Below are 25,759 nucleotides of genomic sequence, written 5' to 3' on the forward strand. Positions count from 1 at the left end.
GGAGATTTGGAACTATGAGAAACAACAAGAAAAGTCTGCAAAACAAGAAGACTGGGACAAAGAAGAAGCCATCTTTAATGAACAAGTAATTCTATGTGGGGAAGAAAAAGGAAAGGGGGGAAAGAGAATGGAGAATTTAAGACTTAAGAAAACAACCAAAGAAAAGAAAAATAATTCGAAAAATAAGTATAATACTGGAAAGCAACAGAAAAGGGGAATACGAAGAGAGAAATAGAGATAGAGAGACAAGGGGGTAAAAAGGAGAGAGAGAAGAAGAGAGGGAAGAAGGAAAGGAAAAGAAGTTATAAAGGACCAGAGCAAGATATAGAGAAACAGGACTATTTAGAGATAATGGGTGAAAATCTAACTGAAAAGGGGATTCTGTAAAGGTACGCAAGATTGTATTGTTATATTAGTAATAGAAATAACTGTAGAAAATTGGAAACAATGTATGATTACAATGAGGGATAAAATAGTTAGTGTAATTTAGTGAAATGTTTGTGAATAAAATAAGTGAAATAAAATAAATGAGAAAATTGAATTAGGAAGGAACGGGAACATTTTAATTAGTTAATGTTTTATAAAATATAAGTGAAGGGGCGGAATTATGGAAAGCTTATAATTGTTCCCATAGAAGTATGATATTTAATTGAAAAGTAATGTTAAAGATGTTAAGACTTTAATGAATATTAATATTAATGATAGAATTGAATTGGAATGGAATGTTGTTTTAATTATATACATTTATAATTTTTTTCTTTTTTTAAGAATACAGTGTGTATTTTAAGAATGTACCAAGCAGAATCCGAATGGAAGTTATGCATTATATTGAATGTTACAACTTTAGGGAAAAGATATAAAGGTGTCATACTCCAATCAGTAACTACAGGAGAAATTTTGTTTAATGAGAAAAGATAATAGATAATTGAAACAGGACAGACAAAAAATATAAATACAATGATTTGAATTGAGATGAGATAATTAAAATAAAATTGAGAAAATTAAAAGAGGGGAGAAGCTATGCAGAGAATATAAAATAGTAATAAGATACGGAATAGAATATAAAAATGAGCATGAACCTGAAATGTAACCCGGGATTATGCTGCTTTCAAAAAAGATGTTTTATTTGTATTTTTTCCTCTTTGTGAAAACTCAAATAAAATTTACAAAAAAAAAGAGTTTATTTAGTGACTGTTCAAACTTACAATGTTACTGAAAAAAATGACGTAGGCTATTTTTCACACGACCATTGCAGCATCCTCATGGTCATGTGATCAAAACTGATCTATATTTATGATGGAGGCAGTGTCCCGGGATTGTATGGTCATCTTTTACGACCTAACAAGTAAAGTCAACTGCAATGATTCACTTAATAAATGTGGCAAGAAAGGTCATAAAATGGGCAAAACTCACTTAACAAATGTCTCCCTTAGCTGCAGAAATTTGGGCTCAATTGTGGTCATAAGCCAAGGATTATCTGTGTATAATTTTTTAATTGTAAACTGCCCAGAGTCATTGATAGAAACTGGATGGATGTGATTAGTTTATTTTTATTTATTTTATTTATTTGTTTGCCAAGCATGTATTAGATAACAAATATAAGTATAAACATGATTATTAATACATAACATGGATAAGAATAAAATAAAGCATTAGGACAGGGATGGTAGGCATGTTGATGTGCTTATGCATGTCCCTTACAGACCACTTATGAACGAGGTGAGGTCAACAGTAGACAGTCTAAGGTTAAAGTTTTTAGGGTTTAGGGAAGAAACCACAGAGTCAGGTAGGATATTCCAGGCATTGACCAGGCTATGTAATTACAATGGGCTCTGGCACTTAGATCTTTAGAGGTGAGTACTCCAAAGTCCTTGACAGAGTGGGGGGTCATTTACAAGGTCATGTCTATTCAGCTTGCATTTTATTTTCTAATGTATTTTTTTCCAATACATAAGCAGAGCATTTGTTTGTTGAGATTTGAAGTTGCCACATGTTTGACCATTCTGACACATAGTCGAGATCTTTTTGAAGAGTAGCAGTATGGTCGGTAGTATTGCATAGTTTTACATCATCAGCGAAAAGAACACAGTAGTTATTATTATGATCACAAAGGTCATTTATGTAAAGTATATCTCTTGAGCTGGTCCTAGAACGCTGCCTTGGGGGACACTGCTATTGACAGGTATGGAATTTGATAGGGCACTCCCTATTTTGACAATTTGTTGCCTGTTTGCCTGTTAGGTTAGATTTGCTGAACTTTCAAAGAACTGTGTTCTGGTCCTCTGAGGATAGTGAAGACTTAGTTGAGTTGGGGACACTGATGGCAGGAGGTGTAGTCATAAAGGTGGGCGGGGCTGAATTTTATCCACATGATCTGAGGGGCAGTGCTTCCTCTCAATTGTTTCTAGTGGCCCCATTAGGTATAGCAGGCTAGGCATGCCACGGGTCCCCTCAATTAAAGCATATTATCTTTTCTGTTGCTGTGCCTCCATTTTAGAACAACACAATCCCTGAGATTAGATTGGCCTCAACCCTGTCAGCTTTCCCAAAGGTTTTGAAGGTCTGGGTGTATTCCCAAGCTGGGCTGTTAAGATTAGTTGGTTCCTGTGGTTTAGCGAAGTGGGGGGAGTCACGATACATCCAGTGGTGGGATTCAATTTTTTTTTACTACCGGTTCTGTGGGTGTGGCTTGGTTGGCATGGCAGAGGAAGGATACTATAAAATCTCCAGTCAGAGGTGGTATTTGCCAGGTCTCCGAACTACTCAAAATTTCTGCTACCGGTTCTCCAGAACTGGTCAGAACCTGCTGAATACCACCTCTGGATACATCATGTGATAACGATGTGATAACATGTGTTTGATAGCCCTGATATAGATTATCCTCTCTGGTTGATACTGATAAATATATTTCAATCATAATAATTTCCTCCCTTGCAAAATAAGCCCACAGTTTATTATCTTCCACAACTCTGTCTATCCAATCAACTTGACCTAACATCTAGATGTTTTTATGTGCCATTGAACACCCAGTACCAAAGCAAGGTGGACAGCCATATAAATGATCAAATAAAAAATAATAGATTTTTTAAAGGAGGATAATTCTTTCCTACTTTTCTCTTTCTCTGTCTCCCTTTCTCTAGTTTGGCTTGTCCCAGTACTCTGATCAATACGTAGAACACTTTGACTTTCTCCGTTTCAAAGCTACCCCAAATCCAGATGATTTGATTAAACAAGTCTCGCAGCTGAATGGAGCTACTCACACAGCTACATATATCCAGAAAGTGGTGTAAGTATTCATTAGTTGGTTCTTTTTAATTTAACACAACATGTTGGTGTTTGCTTCAGCTGCTTAGCCCAGAATGCTCATTTTTACTTGTATTTAAAAGAGGATCCATGCACATTGTGGTTTTAAAAAACCAGTTTTTATTGCACCAACACAGCTGCTATCCTGATTTTTCAGGATTCAATCTGGGCTGGTCACTCAGCTCCTCTGGTCCCAGTGAAGTATTGGATCATGCAACGTTGTCCTGGGAGATGTATATTTGCTTTTATCTTGATTTTGTTTATCGAACCTCAACAGAATTGTTTTACCAAATTCTTCCAATTTCCTGGGTTTGGGACTTCCATTCAAGTTATACTGCTATGGTCATCGAATAAATCACTGCAGTTATGAAATGAGATGTCATATGACTGTCCCTTGAGATTCTACCAATGGCTTCTTCATTGACTCTGCTTGTTGGAGGCTGGTTGTGAAGCACACACAAATTGCAATCATCTGACTGCAAGTTGCTGTAAACATGAGGACTAGCTGTAAGGTTACTTCTTCAGTACCATCATAATTTTGAACAGTCGCTAAATGAGGCAGTCAGTGAGCAAGGTTAAGACGTATTTTTTGTTTGCTTTTTACCAGAAAAGGATTTAATTTGCAAAAATGTTCATTCATAATGAGTGAATATAATGAATTAATCAGCTCTGATCATTTGCATAGAAAGTATGCTGGATCTTGCTCATAGATAGAACAACAGAGTTGGAAGGGATCTTGGAGGTCTTCTAGTCCAACCCCCTGCCTAGGCAGGTAATCCTATACCATTTCAGACAAGTGGTTATCTAATCTCTTCTTTAAAATTTCCAGTGTTGGAGCATTTACAACTTCTGGAGGCAAATTGTTCCACTGATTAATTGTTCTAACTGTTGGGAAATTTCTCCTTAGTTCTAGGTTGCTTCTATAAGATTTTCACTTTTTTTTCTTTACAGGACATTTATCTGTAGATCATCCTGAAGATGCTTTTTTCAAGAGGCAACTGGACTTTCTGATTTTTCTTTGAAGATGTTTCGCTTCTCATCCAAGAAGCTTCTTCAGAGCTAAAAATGAAACGCTTTCAAAGAATAACCAGAAAAAACCAGTTGCCTCTTGAAAAAGCACCTGTCGGACAACCATGACCCGGAGGACTGAGAATCTCCATAGACACCTGTAGATCATGTTTTTCAGAAATTGGCCGAGAAAGAAGGAAGGCAAAGGTTTAACTTGTTACTACTCTTCTCATTTTCTTTAGGCGTGAAATGTTTCTCCCCGAAAAAGGAGCCCGCAGTGATGCATCTAAAATTCTCATTGTGATAACTGATGGGAAAAAAACAGGAGATCCTCTACAATATAATGATGTGATTCCAGAAGCACAAATGGCTAACATTATCCGCTTTGCTATTGGGGTGAGAACATTAGCAGACCATTATAGATAGTCCTTGCTTAATAACTGGTCGCTTAGTGACCATTTGGAATTATGATGGATTCCCCAAAAGCAAATTATGACCCATTTCTGGAATTTGAACAGCTGCACACACACATCTTATGATCACATGACCACATTCCAGGTGTTTAATCACCCGTACTGCCATTTGCAGAGTTCTAGGGTCAATGTGACCCCAATTTATGGCATTTTTATCAGTTTCCAAACTTTTCAGCCAGTTTCTGGCAAGAAATGCCCATATGAATACTAATAACCATGGTGTCAATTAATAACCATGGCATTTACTTAAGGACCACTGCAAAACAAGACATAAAATCAGATCTAAAATCATTTTCTGCACTGCATGAAAAAAGTACATCCTCCTCCTCTTCTTACCATTTTCTATAGAGATACGATCAAGAGCATCCTGTCGTTTTTCATTACAGTCTGGTTTGGAAGCATCACTGCTTCCTACAGGGAGGTGGTGCAGAGAGTGGTGAGGACAGCAGAAAAGATTATTGGCAGTTCACTCCTTTCTATCCAGGGCGTAACATATAAGTGATGCTTGAGTAGGGTGTGCAGGATTATCTGGGACACTACACATCCTCTTCATGAAGTGTTTTCCTTGCTATCTTCTGGGTGGGGGCTTCGTGGTATCCGAAGCAGAACATCCAGATTCAGACCAATATATATTTTCTTAAGTTTTCGCGGGTACTTACATGTATGGCATTCAGTTTTGTTTGGGTATTTTCCCACATCATTGTAATTGTGCTTTTAAAGTTGTAGTGACGTTTCAGCAGAATCTCATCTGCCATCATCAGGCTTCTGTATACTGTTCATCTGTGAGTCAGGCTTTTATAGTGGTTTAGCATCAGGTCATAGCATCAACTTCAATGGCACCAAAACCCTAGCCACTATAGAAAACCCCAGCCACAGAATCATCAGAGAAGCCATAGAGATTGAAAAAAGACCAGAAAGCATGAATAGAAGAGATGATTCTACCAGACTGTCAATCATTTGGAAGCCTGCACTCACAAACAAAAAAATCTCCACACCACAAGCCAGGCAAACACCTGGGCACAGACAGATCCCCCCTGATACCTCCAGCTCAAACACACCCCAACCAGGCACCGAGATGAAACCTAGCTTCCTAACTAATGATAGCCGTCCATTTACCCGGAGCCAAGCTGCACTAAAGGCCTCCAATAAAGTAACACAATGTTGCCAGCCAATCAAGAGACAAAAAGAGCCAAAAAACAGACAGGAGATATTAGAAACACCAATCAAGCAGAACACAGCAAACTCCAAGACCAATAAACAGACCAAGACTCCCAACCAATCAGGGTGAAGAAAAAAACATTCTGGCACAGCAATAAGCTGCCCCAAATTTAAATCTGAAACCACTATAAAAGCCTGATTCACAGATGAACACTATACAGAAGCCAGATGATGGCAGATGAGATTCTGCTGAAACGTCACTTCAGCTTTAAAAGTACAACTATAATGATGTGGGAAAATACCCGAACAAAGCTGAATGCCATATATATATATATATATATATTTGTTTTGTGAGGTTCTCGCGGGTATTTGTATGTGGATCTTTGGCTATTGGTTTTCTCCCATAGATTGGAGTACCTAGGCAACATTTCATGAAGTCTCATTCATCATCTCAGGCTTGTGCCTCGGCTCTGTGCTTCTCAGAGTGAGAAGCACAGAGCCGAAGACACAAGCCTGAAGATGATGAATGAGACTTCATTGAAACGCTGCCTCAGGTACTTCCAATCCTACGCGGGAGAAAACCCGAATAACCAAAGTTCCATACACACACACACACACACACACACACACATATATATACATACATACATGCATATCGGTAGATAGATACCATCTTTTGAAAGCAGGCAACGAAATTTCATTTTTAATGTGTGCCAATGTGCCCACAGTAAAAAAATGTCAATAAAGGTTATCTTGTCTAGTCATATGGGTGCCGTTATCATTATGACTTAAAATGGAAAGTCTGGGCTCTGTTATGGTAATAAGTCAAGGACTACCTGTATAAGAAAATGAGAACATGCTATTTTCCTGATTGTTGTAATATATAGAGAGCAGCAGCTAACCAATAGGAACAGATGGTAAAGAGGGAATTGTATTCTCTCTCACTCTATCAACCAAAGGCAACTCTTCAAAATGCAGGGAAGGAGGGCTAACATACAGAATCTTTACTGTGCGCATAGTAACAATGGTCTTCTCAATTCAGTCTCTGTTTTTATCTCCCCTTGCCATTTCTGGCATGCCATCAAGGTTGGGTTTAGTTTCTCATACGGATCTGCTCGTGAAGAACTCATTGCTATTGCCTCCGAACCATCTATGGACTATGTTTTCTCCGTGAGCAATTTTGATGCTCTCAAGGACATCCAGAACAATCTTCAGAATAAAATTTTTGCCATAGAAGGTATCACATCTGATGTTTTGCCTAGAAATAATGCTAGGATCTGGGGCTCAAACTGGCAGTCAGAACTCAGTATCCTAGGTAATTGATGGATTGTCTCCCTAGTAGTGAGAGAGACATGATATGACTGTTAGATTCTGTATCCAGCTGCCATGAGGGTCATTCAGGACTGACTTTTGTGACTAACTTTCAGCAGTAGAGGTGCTCCTCAATTTATGACCAGTCACTTAACAATCATTCAAAGTTACAAAGAAAAAATTACTTAACGGCCAGTCCTCAAAGTCATGACTGCACAATCACGTGATCATCATTTACAATCTTCTCTGACAACTTCCCCAGAAAGTCATTGGGGAAGCCAACGGGAAAACTTGCAGGATGCTGCCACTCACCAAAGGATTTCTTCTTGCCTTAGTGCATGGCCAGAAGATTCCTATGATGGGCTGGAGAAACAAAGCTAAGACCCCAGCTTTGTTTGTCTGACCCAATGCTGGTGTTCCCTTCTGCACATGAAGGGGTGGAGAACTCCTATGGTGTGATAGTGAAATGAAGCCGGGATCATTTATCTAGCCAACCATGGGAGTTCCCTTATGCATATAGATGGGGGCTGCCATCCTTTCAGTCTTTCAGTCCCTCAACTTAACAGTCCATGCAGTCACTTAACAATTGCAAATGAGAACACCAGCATTGCAGTCATTGAGCAAAGTGGTCATATGGGCATCTCATTTGTTGACCCCCAATGCAACTAAAATTCCAGCCTCGTTTGTGGTCATAAGTTGAGGAGTACCAGGACAGGGAGGAGCATAGGTCTATTGATAGGTAGGAACATAGACCTGTCTGTCTGTCTATCTGTCCGTCCGTCCATCCATCCATCCATCTACCCACCCATCTCTAGCATCCATCTACCTATCCAACTCTGTTATTCTATTCCTATTCCTATTCCATTCCATTCTATTCCATTCATCAATATATCTATCCATCCACCTATTCTTTACTTTGTCAGTTGGAAATGTGACCTATATCCAGATTTATCTATATTTTGAATAAACCTCCATCAAAATCAATGGAACAGAACTAAGTTGGCAGACTATCCATCTGCTTGGCTTGCCATTGCTCCAACAGCATTACCTTCCCAAAGCCATTATATTGCACCAAGAGACTTGCTTGATGTTTCTTTCATTTCTTTCATGCCCTCTTCTGCTCCATTGGAACCTCTCCTATCCCAGCATGGTTCACCCTCTGATCCAGTAAAGCATCCCAGGGCCTAAACTTTGTCTGCCTTTCCAATTTCCTTCTGCAGGTACTCAGTCCCAGAACACTGGCAACATCTCTCAGTCCTTCGAGTTAGAGTTGTCTCAGGAAGGATTCAGTGCCTTACACACCCAGGTTAGTCTCCTTCATCTCAGGTTCTCCCATGCAAATTAGATGTCAATAAGTAGCAGGTCAGACTTAGATAGAAACATAAAATAGAGAGGAAAACAATTCAGAATTAAAGGCCTGTGGAAATGGAGATTAGTGGGCTTCCTTGGACAAATCATTGGTAGAGGCCTTAATCTTTGTGGACTTCAATGTCTGGAAGGAAAGTGTTCAGAATTAGACTTCTTGGGGTTCCTGATTTTCACAAAGGTACCTTGCTTTAGCTAATTAAGAGTAAGGGGTTTTTTGAATGTTTGATTTGTCCCAGATATGGATATTACAGGTGGGCTGTAGAAAAGAAAAATTGAAATGTCTTAGTATTCTACGAAAGGAGGAAGACTTTCTGAAGGATTGATTTTCTTTCAGTTGATTAACATCTCTGCTTTGCTGTTTCTTTTTAGAGTGGCTCCATACTAGGGGCTGTTGGAGCCTATGATTGGGCTGGAGGACTCTTCCTTTTCAACAGCCAGGGTGATGCGGCTTTTATTAATACCTCCAGCTCCACAGATGATTTGAAATCTGCTTATCTTGGTAAGAGCCACATGCAAACAATCGCTCTAGATCCATTCTGGGTGGAAAGGCTGGGCAGACTGCAAAATTTATTTATTCATATATTTGCATCCCACCTTTAATATTTTTTAATAAATAACTTAAGCTGGCAAACCTCTGCAAAAATGGTGTCTCCAATATATTTTTAAAAGGAGAACTTGAGTAGCTGATCATAGGAGTGTGGAAGCAAGTGTGCACTGTGTTCATGGCCAACTTGACCCTCTTGCCATATAGTAATGAGAAGAGTACAATTTAATCAATGAAGGGTCCTTGGTGCTTTCTGAGTTTGCTTGTTTTCTTGCTGATGGTTCACTACCCAACTAGGTAACATTATCAGTGTAGTAAGGAGTGCTGAGTGCTGTCAGTTTATATTTTGGTGTCTTGCCTAGTCTATGTGGGTAGGAGCAAGTCTTAGAGATTCTTTGGTTGGGCTGTTTACTCTTTGGCAGTTTCTTGATTGGGATATTGTTTACTTGGTTGTTGTTCTGAGGTTGACCTTGGACTTAATCTATGCTGATCTGGGTGCTGATTATTGGTGGAGAAGTGCTGTTGCCTGGAGCTGTCACTTTTGCATAGTCTGTAGATGTTGTTAATATCTATGTGTCTATTGATGGCTGAGTTGTCAGAGTTCTAGGCTTCTAGAAATTCCCTGGCATTTTTGGACTAGGCCTTCTCTAGGATTGTCACATGAAACTATGGTTAAATCTGTCTACATCTTGTGAAATTAAAGAATTTTAGTCATTTCTTCTGACTGCCAGTTGGTGTTCCTGGATGCATTCTGCCAGTCTTCTTCCTGTATGTCCTATGTAGTGGTTGTTGCAGTTGTTACACTGTATGTTGTAGATCAGTGGTCACCAACCAGTGGGCCAGGGACCACTGGTGGTCCGTGAGAAAATTTGGTGGTCCGCAGAGAAATGTCACCTCCAAAGCAATTAATCCAGGCTGTGCAGGAACACAAGGCTGCGCAGCCCACATGGCCCATGGGAACAGAAAGCTTGTGTCACTTGCATTGTGAACAACTCAAGATAGTGAGGGGAGGGGGAAAAGGGCGGAGGGGGGAACTTGCCCCACACACTCCATGTGCCTGGTCTGGCCACAGGGCTGCTTCTTTCTCTTCTTTCTTCTGCTTTTGGCTGCACGTAAGGAAAGCAGCAAAAGTCTTTCTTTCTCTCCCCCAAACTCCACCAGAAATGAGTCTTTGGGACCCTGCAAGGCATCCTGCTCCAAGAGGCTGCGCTAGCATGACAAGTCTCCAAAGACTCATTTATGGCGGAGTTTGGGGGAAAGAAAGAAAGACTTTGCTGCTCCAGCTGCTTTCCTTGCATGAAGAGAATGGAGCTGGAGATGGTATCCTGCGATCCCAAATAAGAAATGATCGATTAGTAGGAAAAGAGGATGGGGAATTTTCCTGCAGACTTTTTTGAGGATTTTCCCAGGGTCTCTGCTGCTTCCTGCAGAGACCCTGGGAAAATGTCAGCAAGCCACCATCAGTCAAAATTCATATTAGTGATCCATGGGATTTAAAATTATGAGTTTGGTGGTCCCTGAGGTCCAAAAGGTTGGTGACCCCTATTGTAAATGACTCCTGTTTTTTTCTTCTGGGGTTGCTGGGTCTTTGGGTGTGCTTGGGATATTTTGAACGGCTTAAGTTGGTTTGTGTTCTACGCTGATTCTATGTGGTTGTAGTAGTCTCTTCTGATGCACAATGTTGAAACTTAAATAATAAAAATATTATTTAAAAATGTAATTTGAGAATGTAAGAAAAGGAGATATAGGCACTGTTTTTACTACCATGAACAGCTGCTTATGGCTGGTTTTAATCTTGGACTAAGTATACCCTAGAAGCATCTGCGTTATCCTTGTTAGTTGAGAAGGCCATTCATGAAATTGTAAGTAAGTTGTGTGTCTTTGTTCCCTCCTCTTCCTTGTTCATTCTTGCGTCCTCACCAGGTTATTCAATTCAGGAAGTTCAAGTCAACGGACAGAGCAGCTTCATCGTGGGAGCCCCACGTTATCAACACGTGGGCAAGGTGGTCTGGTTCAGCCAAAGGAGAGGACAGTGGACGCAGAAGTCAGAGCTCTCTTTAAAGGAGGTAAATGGCCTTCTGATGACCTGCAGGAATGATTTAGCTTGTAGGTATATTCTGATTGGGCGTATGGTCCATCAACCAGAGAAGAACACTTCTCTCCTCATAGCAACCTTCCAGTGTTTGGAGAGGCTGTCACAAAGAAGAGAGGGACGACCTTTTCTCCAAAGCACTGGAGGGCAAGACAAGAATTAACAGGTGGAAACTTATCAGAGATACAACCTAGAGGTGGAGCTCTTGCCTCATAATCAGAAGGCTGTGAGTTCAATCTAGGTTAGAGGCAGATATTTCTCTCTGGGCACAACGAGAATAGGTCTGCTGGACAAAACTCCGTATTGGTGATAGGAAGGGTATCCGGCCATTAAACCCTCTGCTAGTTCCATTCAGTTGCCTAGACTCTATCCTGCAAGGGATTATGGGGTTATTAAAAGATGATGCTGATGATCATTGCAAAGCTGCTTTCCTTTCTGTCTCTGTCAATGGGGACTTTTCTGGGACACACAGTGGATAAAGCAAAAAAGGGAGTGGGTATCAGGCAGGGAAACTGGTCAAACTTGGGGAATCCTAGGAAAATATTGTTTAACATGGAAATTTTAAAGTCCCCCCAGATTGGCTCATATTTTGGGGCTACCCTGTGTGCTGTGGACTTGGACAGAGACAGGAATACTGACTTGATCCTCATTGGTGCACCTATGTACTACGATGGCATTGCAGGAGGAAGGGTCTACATTTGCCAAAGACAGGTGAGTAAAACACTGGGCTGGGGGTTGAGGGCTGGGGCTGGGGTGGGCCAGGCTGGGCTGGACTAGATTTTCTTCCCAGTAGTTTGAAATGTTGCAGGATTCAATCTGGAGGTTTAGTCTTCCAAGCCCCTGTGACTACGCAGGAAAGATGGGGAGGAAGCTAACCATGAGATTTCAAGAACACAAGTGAGTGGTCAGTAGCATCACATTTCAATGAACAAGGATATTATTCAATTTTGCAGCTACTAAGATTGTTGGCTGAGTAGATACAAAAATAGCCAGAGGAATTATTGAAGCCTGGAAACAGGTCCCTTGTCAGTTAACGGGAGTGCTGATTTACCATCAGTTTATTAGGTACTTAGGAGCTGAGGAATTAGCAGCACAAGGAAACAACAGCCAGCAGCTTAACAGCCGGCTATCAACACCCCCAATCAACAAAGAAAAAACTACACACAACCAGGCATCACATAAAATAACCCGAAGCACATATTCCGGTAGATAGAAGTTCCCTGAGGATGGGCTCCTGTACAAGTCTGAAAGCTCCTCTGGTTCCAATGACTGACCCAGATTGTATCCTGCAACATTATCGTGGTACACTTATATTTGCCTTCATTTGTGAATTTGGAATGAGTTGCATTGAGATCCTTGGAACCTTTGAGAATAATATAAACTGAATTTGCATCCATTTTAAAAAGCATCATTTACTGATTGATTGATTCATTGATTCATTTGTTCATTCATTCATTTATTCACTCCAGAACAACTAGACACAAGGACAGTTTTTTTCCTCCATGCCATCATTCTGCTAAACAACTAATTCCAACAACACTATTAAATTACTAGTAGGACGGCATTACTATTATCCTTCCCATTTTTCCTAATATCTATTCCTTATCTTCTTATGACTATAACTTTGTTCCTTGTATCTTATTTATATTAATTTTTATTTAGTATCCTAGTATGATTCATGTTGATTGCTTATTTAGCATCCTTTGACTACCAATGAGTGTTGTATCTTATGATTTATGATGAATGTATTTTATGATTATAATTAGGATTTATCAATTGTTGCTTGAATGTACACTGAGAGCCTATGCACCAGAGATAAATTCCTTGTGTGTTCCATCACATTTGGCCAATAAAGAATTCTATTCTGTTCTGTTCTGTTCTGTTCCGTTCCGTTCAATTCCATTCCATTCCATTCCATATTTTTTATTCTGTTCTGTTCTGTTCTGTTCTGTTCTGTTCTGTTCTGCTCTGCTCTGCTCTGCTCTATCCCATCCCATCCCATCCCATCCCATCCCATCCCATCCCATCCCATCCTTCTATTCTATTCTATTCTATTCTATTCTATTCTATTCTATTCTATTCTATTCTATTCTATTCTATTCTATTCTATTCTATTCTATTCTACTATTTTCTGCTGCTTTTCCCAAGCAGCTAGGCTGAGTCTAGCTACAATGAATCCTGAGGCAAAGTACCAGTGTTTAGCTCAGGTTGTTGGAGAATCAAAAAGACAGAGGCTTGTGGATGTGAACTGATTGATAGAATGGTGGCTGCAAGATAAGGTCAAAAAAGTCAAAATGTCAGCTGCAGCAGTGCCAAACAATCCCCGTTTTTCATTTAAGTGCATTGCGAAGCTTTCATTGTACCATTGCAGGCTCCATCCTGACATTTTGGACCATATCCTGCAGGGAAGATGAACAGAAATACATGCTGGGCTGTTATTAATGGGTTTGATTTCCCCAACCCCCCAGGCATGACAGCTTCTGGAGAAAATGCTTTCTGCCCAATTCACGTGTCTTTCTTTCATCCCCATTTCCCAGGGAGAAACATTTTTCTGTGGCAAGGAATTGCAAGGGGAGCCCCATCACCCCTTGGGTCGCTTTGGGACCAGCATAGCAGAAGCTGGGGAAATTACTGGGGATCAGTGGACAGATGTGGCTGTCGGGGCACCACTGGAGGATGAGAATCAAGGAGCTGTGTACATCTTCCAGGGGCGGAGAAGATCCCTCAACCATGTTTTTAGCCAGGTGAGCCTTCAGCTACCCACATTCTTTTTCACTCCTCTGCCTCTCTATCTTCTGATTCTATGAGCTGTGGTGGTGCAGTGGTTAGAATGCAGTATTGCAAGCTGACTCTGCCTACAACCAGGAGTTCAATCCTTACCGGCTCAAGGTTGACTCAGCCTTCCAGGACCCAGATTGTTGGGGGCAATAGGGTGACAGTCGCTCAAGTATTGGAAGACTGCTATCATGTCAACCTTGGTCCGTCTCTTTGTTAGATTAAACATGCCTACTTCCCTCAATTGTTCACTGTATGGTTTAGCTTCCAGATCCCTAATCATCTTTGTTGTTCTTCTCTGTACTTGTTCTGTTCTGTTTTGTTCTTTAAAATATTAATATAGCCAGCCATCTTATATCCAGCTCCCCTGGATTTTATATCCAGCTCCCCTGGAGATAGATAGATAGATAGATAGATAGATAGATAGATAGATAGATAGATAGATAGATATCTTGGCGACGTTTCTGCGAGGTCCCACTCACCATCCTCAGGCCGGTGCTTTCGGCTTTGTGCCAGTGCAAGCAACATCATCATCATCATCACAAGCCTATGATGGCAGATGAGATTCTGCTGAAACGTTGCTACAACTTTAAAAGCACAGCTACAGTGATGTGGGACAATACCCGAACAAAGCTGGATCTTTGGTTATTAGGGTTTGCTCTTGCATAAAATTGGAAGTATTTTGGTGATGTTTCGACCCCCAACCAATGAGAACACAGCCAAGCCCCCACCCAATCAAGTCTCACTCCCACTGGCAGTTAAAAGAAGAAACAGCTGCAAGCTCACATTACTCCAAGAAGCACAAAGCCAAAGACACAAGCCTGAAGATGATGAATGATATTTTGTCGAAACGTCGCCAAAATACTATATATATACATACATACATACACACATATATAAGTTCCTTTGCTATGTTTCTTCTTTGCAGCGCATCCAATCTTCTATTGTTGCCAGTAGGCTTCAGTATTTTGGACAAGCTCTTGATGGGGGGTCAGAACTTACAGGTGATGGACTCCCGGATCTGGCTGTTGGGGCTGACAGACAAGTGCTGCTCCTAAGGTAAATCTGGTTTCTATTCTGCTCTGTTCTACCCTGAATATAGAATAACAGAGTTGGAAGGAACTTTGAAGGTCTTCTAGTCCTACCCCCTGCTCAAGCAGGAGACCTGTCTATACCATTCTTGAGAAATGGATGTCCAATCTCTTCTTTAAAAACTTCCAGAAATGCAGCACCCACAACTTCTGAAGGCGAGCCATTCCACTGGTTAATTGTTCTCACTGTCAGGAAATTTCTGTTTAGTTCTAGGTTGGATCTTTCCTTGATAATCTTCCATCTGTTATTTCTTGTCTTGCCTTCTGGTGCATTGGAAAAAAGGTTGACCTTTTTCTGTGACAGTCCCTCAAGTATTGGAAGACTGCTATCATGTCAACCCTGGTCCGTCTCTTTGTTAGATTAGACATGCCTACGTCCCTCAATTGTTCATTGTATGGTTTAGCTTCCAGATCCCAAATCATCTTTGTTCTTCTCTGTACTTGTTCTGTTCTGTTTTGTTCTTTAAAATATTAATATAGCCAGCCATCTTATATCCAGCTTCCCTGGATTTTATGTAAAGACTATCAGTGTGAATGCACTGTCTGAAGTAGAATAGACAATAGTCCATTTCTAATGAACTGTTATCATGCCTTCCCTGGTCCTTCTCTTCACTAGACTAGCCGTGCCCAGTTCCTGCAACCATTCATCGTATGTTTTAGCCTCCAGTCCCCTAATCATCTTGGTTGCTTTTCTCTGCACTTTTTCTAAAGTCTCAACATCTTTTTAATAGTGTGTAATCTTCTCAGAATGGATCTGGAGTAATTCCTTATAGCTCACTCTAACGTGTCCTATTTATATCTGCCATAGAGCCCGACCTGTGGTCAGTGTGGTGACTGGAATAACCTTAAACCCAACTATCATCCCCATGTCTGCCTTTGAGTGTGAAGGCCAGAATGTGCTGAACAAAGAAATCAGCACAGCGACAGTCCATTTTAAAATCCTAGGAGACTCCTGGTTTGCCTTCGGTAGGTTTACAGGTCTTCAAAGGTACTGTTTGGGCTCCTGCACACTTTCTCAGATTATTTCTTCCCCACTGCTCATCTGCATCTGAAGGGCAATGATGGAATCTTCTCAAGTGTAGTTTTGATTTGAGTCAGTCCATAGGAAGCCTCCAGAGATCTGAGTAGCACCTCATAAATTCAGAGGGTTTCACTGCACCGGATTATTGTTCACTATTTTCTGCAGCGTTCTTCCATAAATAAATGATTGTGGAAAATTCACCAGAGTATCATTGCAATACAACCCTTCATTAAACCTAGCATCCCTAAAGACAATGCCTTCAGAGAAATCCGAGACAATAGATGGGACTTCCTAGTTGTAATTCACCAAAATTTTGTGCTCTTGTAAGGGAAGTTTTTAGAATACAGGTGTTCTGAACTTGATTGTAATCTCCTTCAGGCAAAAACATTTTCAACACCATTCGGTACACTTTGACCTTGGATCCTGGTCGCCAGAAAGTACGAGCTGTTTTTCACCAGGGTTCGAATTTGTCTACCACCACAGAAGAGATGAAGATCGGTATGAGGCCAGAATCCAGGGTGTACCGTATAATATTACCGGTGAGAGAAGAGGTTTTGGAAGGGGTGGGGATGGGCAGGGTTCAGATCAGAAACAGTTTTTTTTTTAAAAAAAAGTCTGATCTTTAATGTGGAACGTAAGATGCTGCCATGAAATCAAGCCGTTCTTTTTTGTTCCCCCCTGATTCCTCATGAGGACAGACTTGCGTAGAAGACAGCCTCACCCCCATAATCCTTCAGCTGAATTATACCCTGACGGGAGAGCCAATCCCACAGGCCAACAATCTACGGGCCATCCTGAAGAAAGATGATGAGTCTAATCTGCTTTTGGCATCTGTAAGTCCATGCCCAGCGTGCATTCCCCTAGTGTCACTTGGTTGAACAGGAAAGATGTGGAACTGAAGTTTAATACGGTGGTACCTGATACTCGACTGCTTTGAATTTGATACTCCACATGTTTTGATGCAAACGTTTTGTCCTGGTACTCATTGTTTGGTACTCAGTGTACAAGCTACATATTCAGGAATGGAGGTCATTTTTCTTCCATTTGTGGGTCACCTTCCTTGCAACATCCTGCCTTACCTATTTTGATTTTGCATGTGCATGGAATGAAGGGGGGATGCATAAATGGTGATAACTGAAATGAGGTGACGGGATGGGCAGGAGAGGGGAAGGACAGCTGCCTTATGATTCCCTATATTATTCCTTATGGGAAAAAGTTGTTTGGTACTAATCCTTTTTGGTACTCGTGCTTCCCTGAACCCATTAAAGACAATGTACCACTGTATAAAGATGTAGTGAGTAAAGAGAATGGCCTTGAAGGACAGAGGGAAGATCTTCTGCTAAGGCAGTGGTATATCACCATCTTCTGCTCAGATGGATGGCAGCATAAATTTGATAAATCAATAAAATAAATGATCAAATAAACAAGGCTTGAGCTGAGCCTATAAAAATAGCAATAAGATTTTAGGCTTTTATACTGCTTCACAGTGCTTTACAGCCCTCTCTAAGCATTTTGCAGAATCAGCATATTGCCCCCAACAATCTGGGTCCTCATTTTACTGACCCTGGAAGGAACCTTGAGCTGGTCAGGATTGAACTGTTGACAGTTGACAGAATACTGCATTCTAATCACTGCACCAACATAATGCTTTACAAAAACTCTGAGGCAGATCTCCTACGCTAATTCTCGTGAAGATAAAATGAGGAGGAAAGAAGTTCATATAGAGGTTCAAGATTTTGTTGCTACAGCTATTCTAATAACCATAGCTTTAGGTCTGTTCAATGTCCATTTCTTAGTCTGGTCTAGCTTGCAGAGCTGACAACGGGGAAGTAACAAGCCCTTATACTTATTTCTGAAAATTCTTTCCATCAAAAATGATCTTGCTGGAAGTTTTACCTCAGCAACACAAAGTTTGTTTATTTGTCATGTGACAAGTCTTTCTGGTTATAAAAGCTCAGCTAGTCAATTGACAGATATTAATTTAACATTTATTTATTTTTTCATCATATTTATATAACCGCACCTCTCACAAAAATGTGACTCTGGGCAGCAAACAATAAGAAAATTTAAAATATATTTTATAAAAACAACAGACAATTAAATATTCATATTATAATTAAAAGGCAAAGAGAGAGCAGCAGATGTTAACAATCGAGCCACCTCAACAATTTGCCCTTGCCTTGGTGCTCACAATTTTGATGACATTGTCTTGTTTTAAAGGACTTCCCTAAAGTTAATAATGACAAACCCAGCCTCATCTAAGGGGCTTGTAGGATATCCCTTAAGGTGGATGCCATAGCAGAAAAGGCCTGTCTTTAGGTCCTGCCAGATAATAGCAATTTAGCAGACTCTTAGTAGTAATAGGACCCATAGCACACCTCTTCTACTGGAGGAAGGACCACATCATGCCTCCTCTAATGGATCTGATGGAATTGTCAGATGTAATCCGTAAGAGGAGGTCCCTCAAATAACATGGATGCAAGTCCATCGAGGAATCCAGTTGAGTGGCTGTGAACCAGTGGGTTCTGTCTCTGAAGGACTAAGTCCAAGATTTTCAGAATTAAATCGTGAATCAATTCTCTGCACAAAGCAAGCTTCTACAGGTAGTGATATAAACAAGACGATAAATAAATGTGGTGGTGTCAACTTCTACAAAGAAAGACTTGGAACTGAAAGGTGCATTGTATAGATTCAACTTGTATTACAAGGTTTTCCAACCGTGGCAACTTTAAGACCTATGGACTTCAACTCCCAGAATTCCACACATCTGGGAATCCATGTGGAATTCTGGGAGTTGAAATCCATGCATCTTAAAGTTGCCAAGATTAGGAAATCCTGCTCTAATATTTTATCTCTCACCTCACCTATTCATGGAGGCTGATATTTCCTCTCTATCTTTTCTGCATGTCCTCGTAGCTGCACTTTGAGAAGAACTGCGGAAGAGATGGAATCTGTAAAGACCAGTTAAAAACATCCTTCGGTTTCTCACGGTACAGTACACTTTTCATCTTTATAGCAACCACATTTCAACAGACTTCATTCATGCATGCTAAAAGCTGATCTAAGTCAATGAACAGTATTTACTGTTCAACAGTTGTGTTTAGGTGTTCAATATGTATAAAATTACTGGTAGACCTCGACTTACGACTGTAGCGGTGCCTGGAATTTCCTTTGTAACTCATGATAGATTATAAGTCAGACATCCGCATGACTAGGCCCAATTTTACACATTTTTTGTGGTGGTCATTAAGCAAACATGGCAGTCATTAAGTGAACACTGTTAAATGAATCCATGTATTCCTATAGGCATCCTTTACCTGAATCACAAAATGGGCGGCAAATAAATTTGATAAATAAAATAAAAATGGGCATTTTTTTAATGGAAATCTGCCAAAAAAGCTGTGAACTGGGAAAAATGTTCAAAATCATCTTCCCGTGATCAAAGAATGCTGCAAATGGCCATAAAAGCTAGCCATGTACCAAGCATCCAAAATACGGTCACGTGATTGGGGGTGTGGGCAGCCTTTGGAATTCTGGAACCAGGTCGTAAATAGCTTTTGGGGATTCCATTGTAATTTTGAATGGTTGCTAAGCAACCAGTCACTAAGTGAGGACTATTTGTATAAGGCAGAACTCTCACTGCATTACCAGAATACTCTGTTTGGAAACTGGTGTTGTCCAACCTTGGCAACTTTAAGCTAGGTGAATTTAAAACTGCCAGAATTCACTACTACTACTACTACTACTATTACTATTACTATACACAAAAATGACAGTATACACAGCAAACGAGATAACCATGCTGGGTTTCGTATCACAAATCACTAGTCGAACATTTCCCAAGTGTTTAGTACTGCGTGATATATCGTTGGATTATGCGAGCAGGTCCCAGTAAGGTGGCCTTCTGCAGCTGACCAATGATGATCTTGTCAGCGCCAATTGTTTTTGAGTGCTTGCCTAGGTCTTTAGACACAGCACCCAGTGTGCCGATTACCACTGGAACCACCTGCACTGGTTTATGCCAGAGTCTCTGCAGTTCGATTCTCAAGTCCTGATATCTGGTGACTTTTTCAAGTTGTTTCTCGGCAATTCTGCTGTCACCAGGTATGGTAATGTCGACGATCCACACTTTTTTCTTCTCCACAATTGTGATATCCGGAGTATTGTGTTCCAAAACTTTGTCGGTCTGTATTATTATTATTATTATTATTATTATTATTATTATTTACACAAAAATATGAAACTGCACCTACCAGTTGTTTAGCTGAGGTTGGCCTTTCATATGCATCCAGTTCTTCCCAGAGTGTTGTAATGTATTTGCAGGTAGTCCTCAACTTACAACAGTTCACTTAGTGACCATTAAAACTGCACTGAAAAAAGCGACATGACAATTTTTCAAAGTTACGATTTTTCCAGCATCCCCGTGATCATGGAATCAACATTCAGGTGCTTGTCAACTGGTCCATATTGATGACCACAGACTGTGTCTGTGTCCCAAGATCACATGATCCCCTTTTGTGCCCTTCTGACAATCAAAGTCAGTGGGGAAGCCAGATTCATTTAACAGCCGGGTTACTAACTTATCAACTGCATTAATTCACTTAACAACCAAGGCAAGAAAGGGGGCAAAAATGGGGCAAAATTCACTTAACAAATGTCTCAGTGGAGAAAGAAATTTTGGGCTCAATTGTGGTCGTAACTCAAGGACTACCTGTTTGCGGATCTAAGCAATGTTGTCTTTTATAACTGACAAATGGACTTTATCAATGAGCAGATTTTTTAAATAATGCCAATAACCATTGTAACTATCAAGACCGGTTTATCCCAAAATCTACTAAATTCAGGTGTTCAGATCTTGATACTTTGTGATCTTCTCCAATTCTTTGCCTGCTATTTTATGGTTTCCTGGCATTACCATTTATCCACATGTTCTTCTTTTCAATCAGTTATTCTCATTTTATCTGCTTTTTTATAAATAACTCAAGATGCTGAGCATACTTACTACTGCTTATTTTACTACAACAGCAGCCCTGTTAGTTGGATTGTACTGAGAAAGAGAGACTGACTTACATGCCTAAGGGAGGCCTACAACTCACCATCTTCTGCTTTCTAGAACAGTACTTTAACCACTATTCCAACTGGTTCGCATCCAGCCACCAATCCTGATCCATCCTCGAGTTCCAAAATCAATGCTCTTATTCTTTGACACCACAGTCATAACAGATCATTTTTAGATGCGTTAGACCAGAAGTCGCCAACCTTTTGTATGTCAGGGACCACCAAATTCATAATTTTAAATCCTGTGGACCACGAATATGAATTTTGACTGACGGTGGCTTGCTGACATTTTCCTAGAGTCTCTGCAGAAAGCAGCAGAGACCCTGGGAAAATCCTCAAAAAAGTCTGCAGGAAAAATTCCCCATTCCGTTTTCATACCAACTGATCATTCTTTATTTGAGATTGCAGGATACCCTCTCCAGCTCCATTCTCGGAGTGGGGGGATGGGGGGGGGAGAGACTTTTGACTTCAAGCAAGGAAAGCAGCAGAAGCAGAAAAAGTCTTTCTTTCTCTCCCCAAAACTCCACCAGAAATGAGCCTTTGTGAGATTTGTCTCTTGGAGCAGGATGCTTTGCAGGGTCCCAAAGACTCACTTCTGGCGGAGTTTGGGGGAGAGGAAGAAAGACTTTTGCTGCTTTCCTTGTGTGCAGCCAAAAGCAGAAGAAGAAAGAAGTGGAAAGAAGCATCCCAGTGGCCAGCCAGGGCGCGAGGGGTGAATTCCCCCTCTGCCCTTTCCCCCCTCCCCTCACTACCTTGTGTTTATTTTACTTATTTTATTTGGTTTGTCAATTGCTTACAAGATAATAGGTATAAGTAAAAACATATTTATGAATACAGGGGTACATATAAGAAAAATAAAAAGAAACAATAGGACAGGGACGGTAGGCACATTGGTGTGCTTATGCATGTCCCCTACAGACCTCTTAGGAAAGGGGTGAGGTCAATAGTAGAAAGTCTAAAGCTGAAGTTTTTGGAGTTTGGGGAAGAAACCACAGAGTCAGGTAGAGTATTCCAGACATTGACCACTCTGTTCCTGAAGTCCTATTTCCTGCAATCAAGTTTGGTGCGATTAACCTTGAGTTTGTATCTATTGTTTGCTCTTGTATTGATATGGTTGAAGCTGAAGTATTCATTGACAGGTAGGACATTGTAATGTATGATTTTATATACTATACTTACATCGGACCAAAGGCGGCGTAGTTCTAGGTTTTCTAGGTCTAGAATTTCGAGTCTGGTGGCATAAGGTATTCTGCAACGAATAGAGGAGTGGAGAACTCTTCTTGTGAAATATTTCTGGACTTTCTCAACTGTGTTAATATCAGATACATAATGTGGGTTCCAGACTGATGAGCTGTATTCGAGTATTGGTCTAGCAAATGTTTTGTATGCTCTAGGTAGTAGTGTTATATTACCAGAGAAAAAGCTATGTAAGATTAGGTTAACAACTCTTAATGCCTTTTTGGCTATGTAGTTACAGTTCACAATGCAAGTGATGCAAGCCTTGTGTTCCTGCAGGACATGTGGGCAGCATAGCCTTATGTTCCTGCACAGCCTGGATTAATTGCTTTGTGGGAGTGCTTTGTGGGTGACATTTCTTCATAAAATCTCTCCAAACTTTGTTGGATAAAGTATGAGTAGTCTTCAAAGCCACACTATCTATAGCACATCTAAAGCCATTATTTTAAAAAACCTGAACATGTAAACCATCTTCACAATAATGGTTTTCTTCTTTAGAAAGTCTCTATATATCTCAGGTAGGTTTCTCCAAGTTAAAGGAAGTGGCTTCCAGATGGAATTTCACTTCAAGAATTCTTGTTTTCGAGATTAAACAAGGACATTTCCCCTCTTTCCTTTAGCTTGAATGAATTGGTGGTTGGCCTGACCTCTGAACTCAATCTTACTGTTTTCATCCGGAATGACGGAGAGGATTCTTACAGCACCAACTTGACTTTCATCCATCCATCTTCACTGTCCTATCGCAGATTTATATTAGTGCAGGTATGAAGATAGGAAAGAAATCAGAGACACCAGAGGGGAGAGTGTTGGGAAATGGCCAAAGAAGGTGCTGTCCATCACCAGTGATAATCATCATGTCCTGTCCTCCTCAGACCAACAGAAAATACGTGATTATTAAATGCATCTCTCCTCATGGTACAGAGGAAGTCCCTGTGAGGAAAACCATCTGTGGCATCAATCATCCCATCTTCCGAAGCATGGCTGAGGTACTGTCCTCTTGTATGTTAGTCTAGTGGCCATCTGTGAACCCAGAATTGTTGACAGTATCCACCCAAAGTCCAAGAAAGATTGACCATTTCCTTTCAAAGACTGTCTTATGGTGTTGGTAATATTCTAACACGTGGAACCTTTTGCCAATTGAGGAGGTTGGCTTTATCCATAAATTCAAGGGTTAGTAGCAACTCAAGTTGCTAAATGTCCATGGAGATTCTCAGTCCTCCAGGTCATGGTTGTCCCAAAGGTATTTTTTAAAAAAACAACTGGACTGTTTTCTCCTTGAAGATGTTTCAACTTCTCATCCAAGAAGCTTCTTCAGTTCTTCTTCAGAACTGAAAAAGCTTCTTGAACGAGAAGTGAAATGCCTTCAAGGAAGAAACAAAGTCCAGTTAGCTTTTGGGGAAAAAAACACCTTTGGGACAACCATGACCTGGATGACTGAGAATCTCCATGGACATTCAGCAACTCAAGGCATTGCAACTCTCTATAAAAAGAGTCCAGAGTGGCTATTTTGTGAGAAGGTTCATAGCTTGTTCTCAAAAATCACAAAACAGCATTAAGGTAGAATGCTGTGTACCTGATCTAGTTGAATTGCTTCACAATAAATAATTGTGTACAAATCTGACTCTAAAATTTATCTTGCACAAAGGTCATTCCCATTCCCAATTTCTAGGGATTGTAGCTCTTCAACAGAGATGGGAAAATAACTGAGAAGTTTCCAAGTTTCTCATGGCCAATGTTTTGGTTATTAATGAAGTATAAATTTGGATTGAATGTATAACACGGCTCTGCTTTAAGCATTCTGAGTCATCTTCTTTTGTGTCTCCTTCTTTCCAGGTGATCTTTATTGTCACCTTTTTTGTTTCCCAAGATGCAAATCTAGGAAGTGTGGTGAGCATCAGTGCCACAGCTTCCAGGTAAAACTTCCCATGACTAAAATAGCAATAGCTTTCTCTAAGCAATTTACATAGTCAGCATACTGTCCCCAACAATCTGGGTCCTCATTTTACTGCCCTCAAAAGGATGGAAGGCTGACTCAACCTTGAGTCTGGTGAGATTCAAACTGTCAAATTTCAGGCAGTTGGCAGTTAGCAGAAGTAGCCTGCAGTACTGCATTCTAACCACCGCAGCACCAAGTTCTTGCAAACATTCTCCAATGTAAATCAGATTAGCCTCCATGATGTCTATGACTGTTTTTCCACTAGCAATTTACAGCGTTTTCTCAAGTTATAATCTTGTGCAAATGTTCCTTAAATAAATTCAACTTCACTGATACCGAGGTTCTCACTGTTATATCAGATGATGTTGAATGTGATATGATAGGGGAGGGAGGACCGGTAAGAGAGATGCAGGTGTACTGTGATTGAAGCTGTGCCCATTTTTCCTTGCATCCCTCCAGTGAAAATAATGTCACTGTCACAAAGGACATGGTTTATCAAATGGAGCTGCCTGTCAAGTATGCAATCAACATTTTCATCAATAAGTAAGTGGCCTCCCCCTGCTTATATCGTATCTCAAGAAGTTGCCGTGAAGTCTTAGATTGTTTGCACAGCCACCTATGTGAATCCATTTTTCATGATTTACATTGCTAAGGAATGAGTGGAGCACAGCTGTAATCTTAATTAACTCAAAATTATGGTCAATCACATATAATGTTTCTCCCCCCCCCCTCAACCTTTCACTTTTCCAGCTTGGATTCATCAACCAAGTATGTTAATATTTCTGCTGGACAGGAAGATGAAACCCAGACTGTGGAACATCATTACGAGGTGAAAGAGATGTGGATCGTTTTGTGGTCAAGGAGTTAGAACAGAGAGGGGCTTATTTATTAAGACAGAGGAAGAGTTTCTTAAGAATGGAGCGCGTTTATGTAGCGATGGATGCATTCTTCCTTTGAAAAGTATTTGCTTCTCATCTTTTTGTTCTCTTTTGGACTGATCTCTGTTGCATAATGTATAGATGTTGCTAATGTCTATGTGTCAATTGATGGCTGATTTGTCATTCATTAAATTTCAACACATCCCTGCATCTCAACAACTCCTGGAAGTGTACAACAGTAGATATATCAGCTTAATGATACATCAATTTAAACCTAATCAGGAAATCCATGTCCGCATGGATTAGAATAGCACAGAAGTAAGTAAGTAAATATTAAATGAACTAACTAAGATTTCTGCCATCCTCTGTGAATTTAAGGATCTTGGGGAAAGCTGGAAGAACAGACTGGTGTGATGATATAGGGGAAAAGCAGGCAGAGCTAGTGGGGCAGAGTTAAACAGGCCATCAGTTTAGAGTTATTATGTTGCCACAAATGGTCAAAGTCCA

At 40.4% G+C, this 25,759-nt stretch overlaps 1 protein-coding gene across 1 annotated transcript in view; it reads left to right on the plus strand.

The window, feature by feature from the left end:
- The window catches only part of ITGAX (integrin subunit alpha X), a 46,770-nt gene that overhangs the window by 12,451 nt on the left and 8,560 nt on the right, over nucleotides 1–25,759 (plus strand). Inside the window, exons 7-24 of the mRNA XM_087918239.1 lie at nucleotides 3,141–3,286; nucleotides 4,554–4,707; nucleotides 7,029–7,179; nucleotides 8,474–8,559; nucleotides 8,991–9,120; nucleotides 11,089–11,231; nucleotides 11,825–11,968; nucleotides 13,795–14,001; nucleotides 14,961–15,091; nucleotides 15,932–16,089; nucleotides 16,523–16,683; nucleotides 16,843–16,977; nucleotides 19,061–19,134; nucleotides 23,059–23,200; nucleotides 23,311–23,424; nucleotides 24,272–24,351; nucleotides 24,834–24,917; nucleotides 25,125–25,203. Of these exons, the coding sequence (XP_087774365.1) occupies nucleotides 3,141–3,286; nucleotides 4,554–4,707; nucleotides 7,029–7,179; nucleotides 8,474–8,559; nucleotides 8,991–9,120; nucleotides 11,089–11,231; nucleotides 11,825–11,968; nucleotides 13,795–14,001; nucleotides 14,961–15,091; nucleotides 15,932–16,089; nucleotides 16,523–16,683; nucleotides 16,843–16,977; nucleotides 19,061–19,134; nucleotides 23,059–23,200; nucleotides 23,311–23,424; nucleotides 24,272–24,351; nucleotides 24,834–24,917; nucleotides 25,125–25,203 (2,319 nt within the window). The remainder of the gene's footprint in view (nucleotides 1–3,140; nucleotides 3,287–4,553; nucleotides 4,708–7,028; nucleotides 7,180–8,473; nucleotides 8,560–8,990; nucleotides 9,121–11,088; nucleotides 11,232–11,824; nucleotides 11,969–13,794; nucleotides 14,002–14,960; nucleotides 15,092–15,931; nucleotides 16,090–16,522; nucleotides 16,684–16,842; nucleotides 16,978–19,060; nucleotides 19,135–23,058; nucleotides 23,201–23,310; nucleotides 23,425–24,271; nucleotides 24,352–24,833; nucleotides 24,918–25,124; nucleotides 25,204–25,759) is intronic.

Source organism: Pseudonaja textilis, chromosome Z, assembly GCF_049901715.1.
Source record: "Pseudonaja textilis isolate UNSWEBS1 chromosome Z, rPseTex1.2, whole genome shotgun sequence".
In the NCBI taxonomy this organism is placed as follows: Eukaryota; Metazoa; Chordata; class Lepidosauria; order Squamata; family Elapidae; genus Pseudonaja; species Pseudonaja textilis.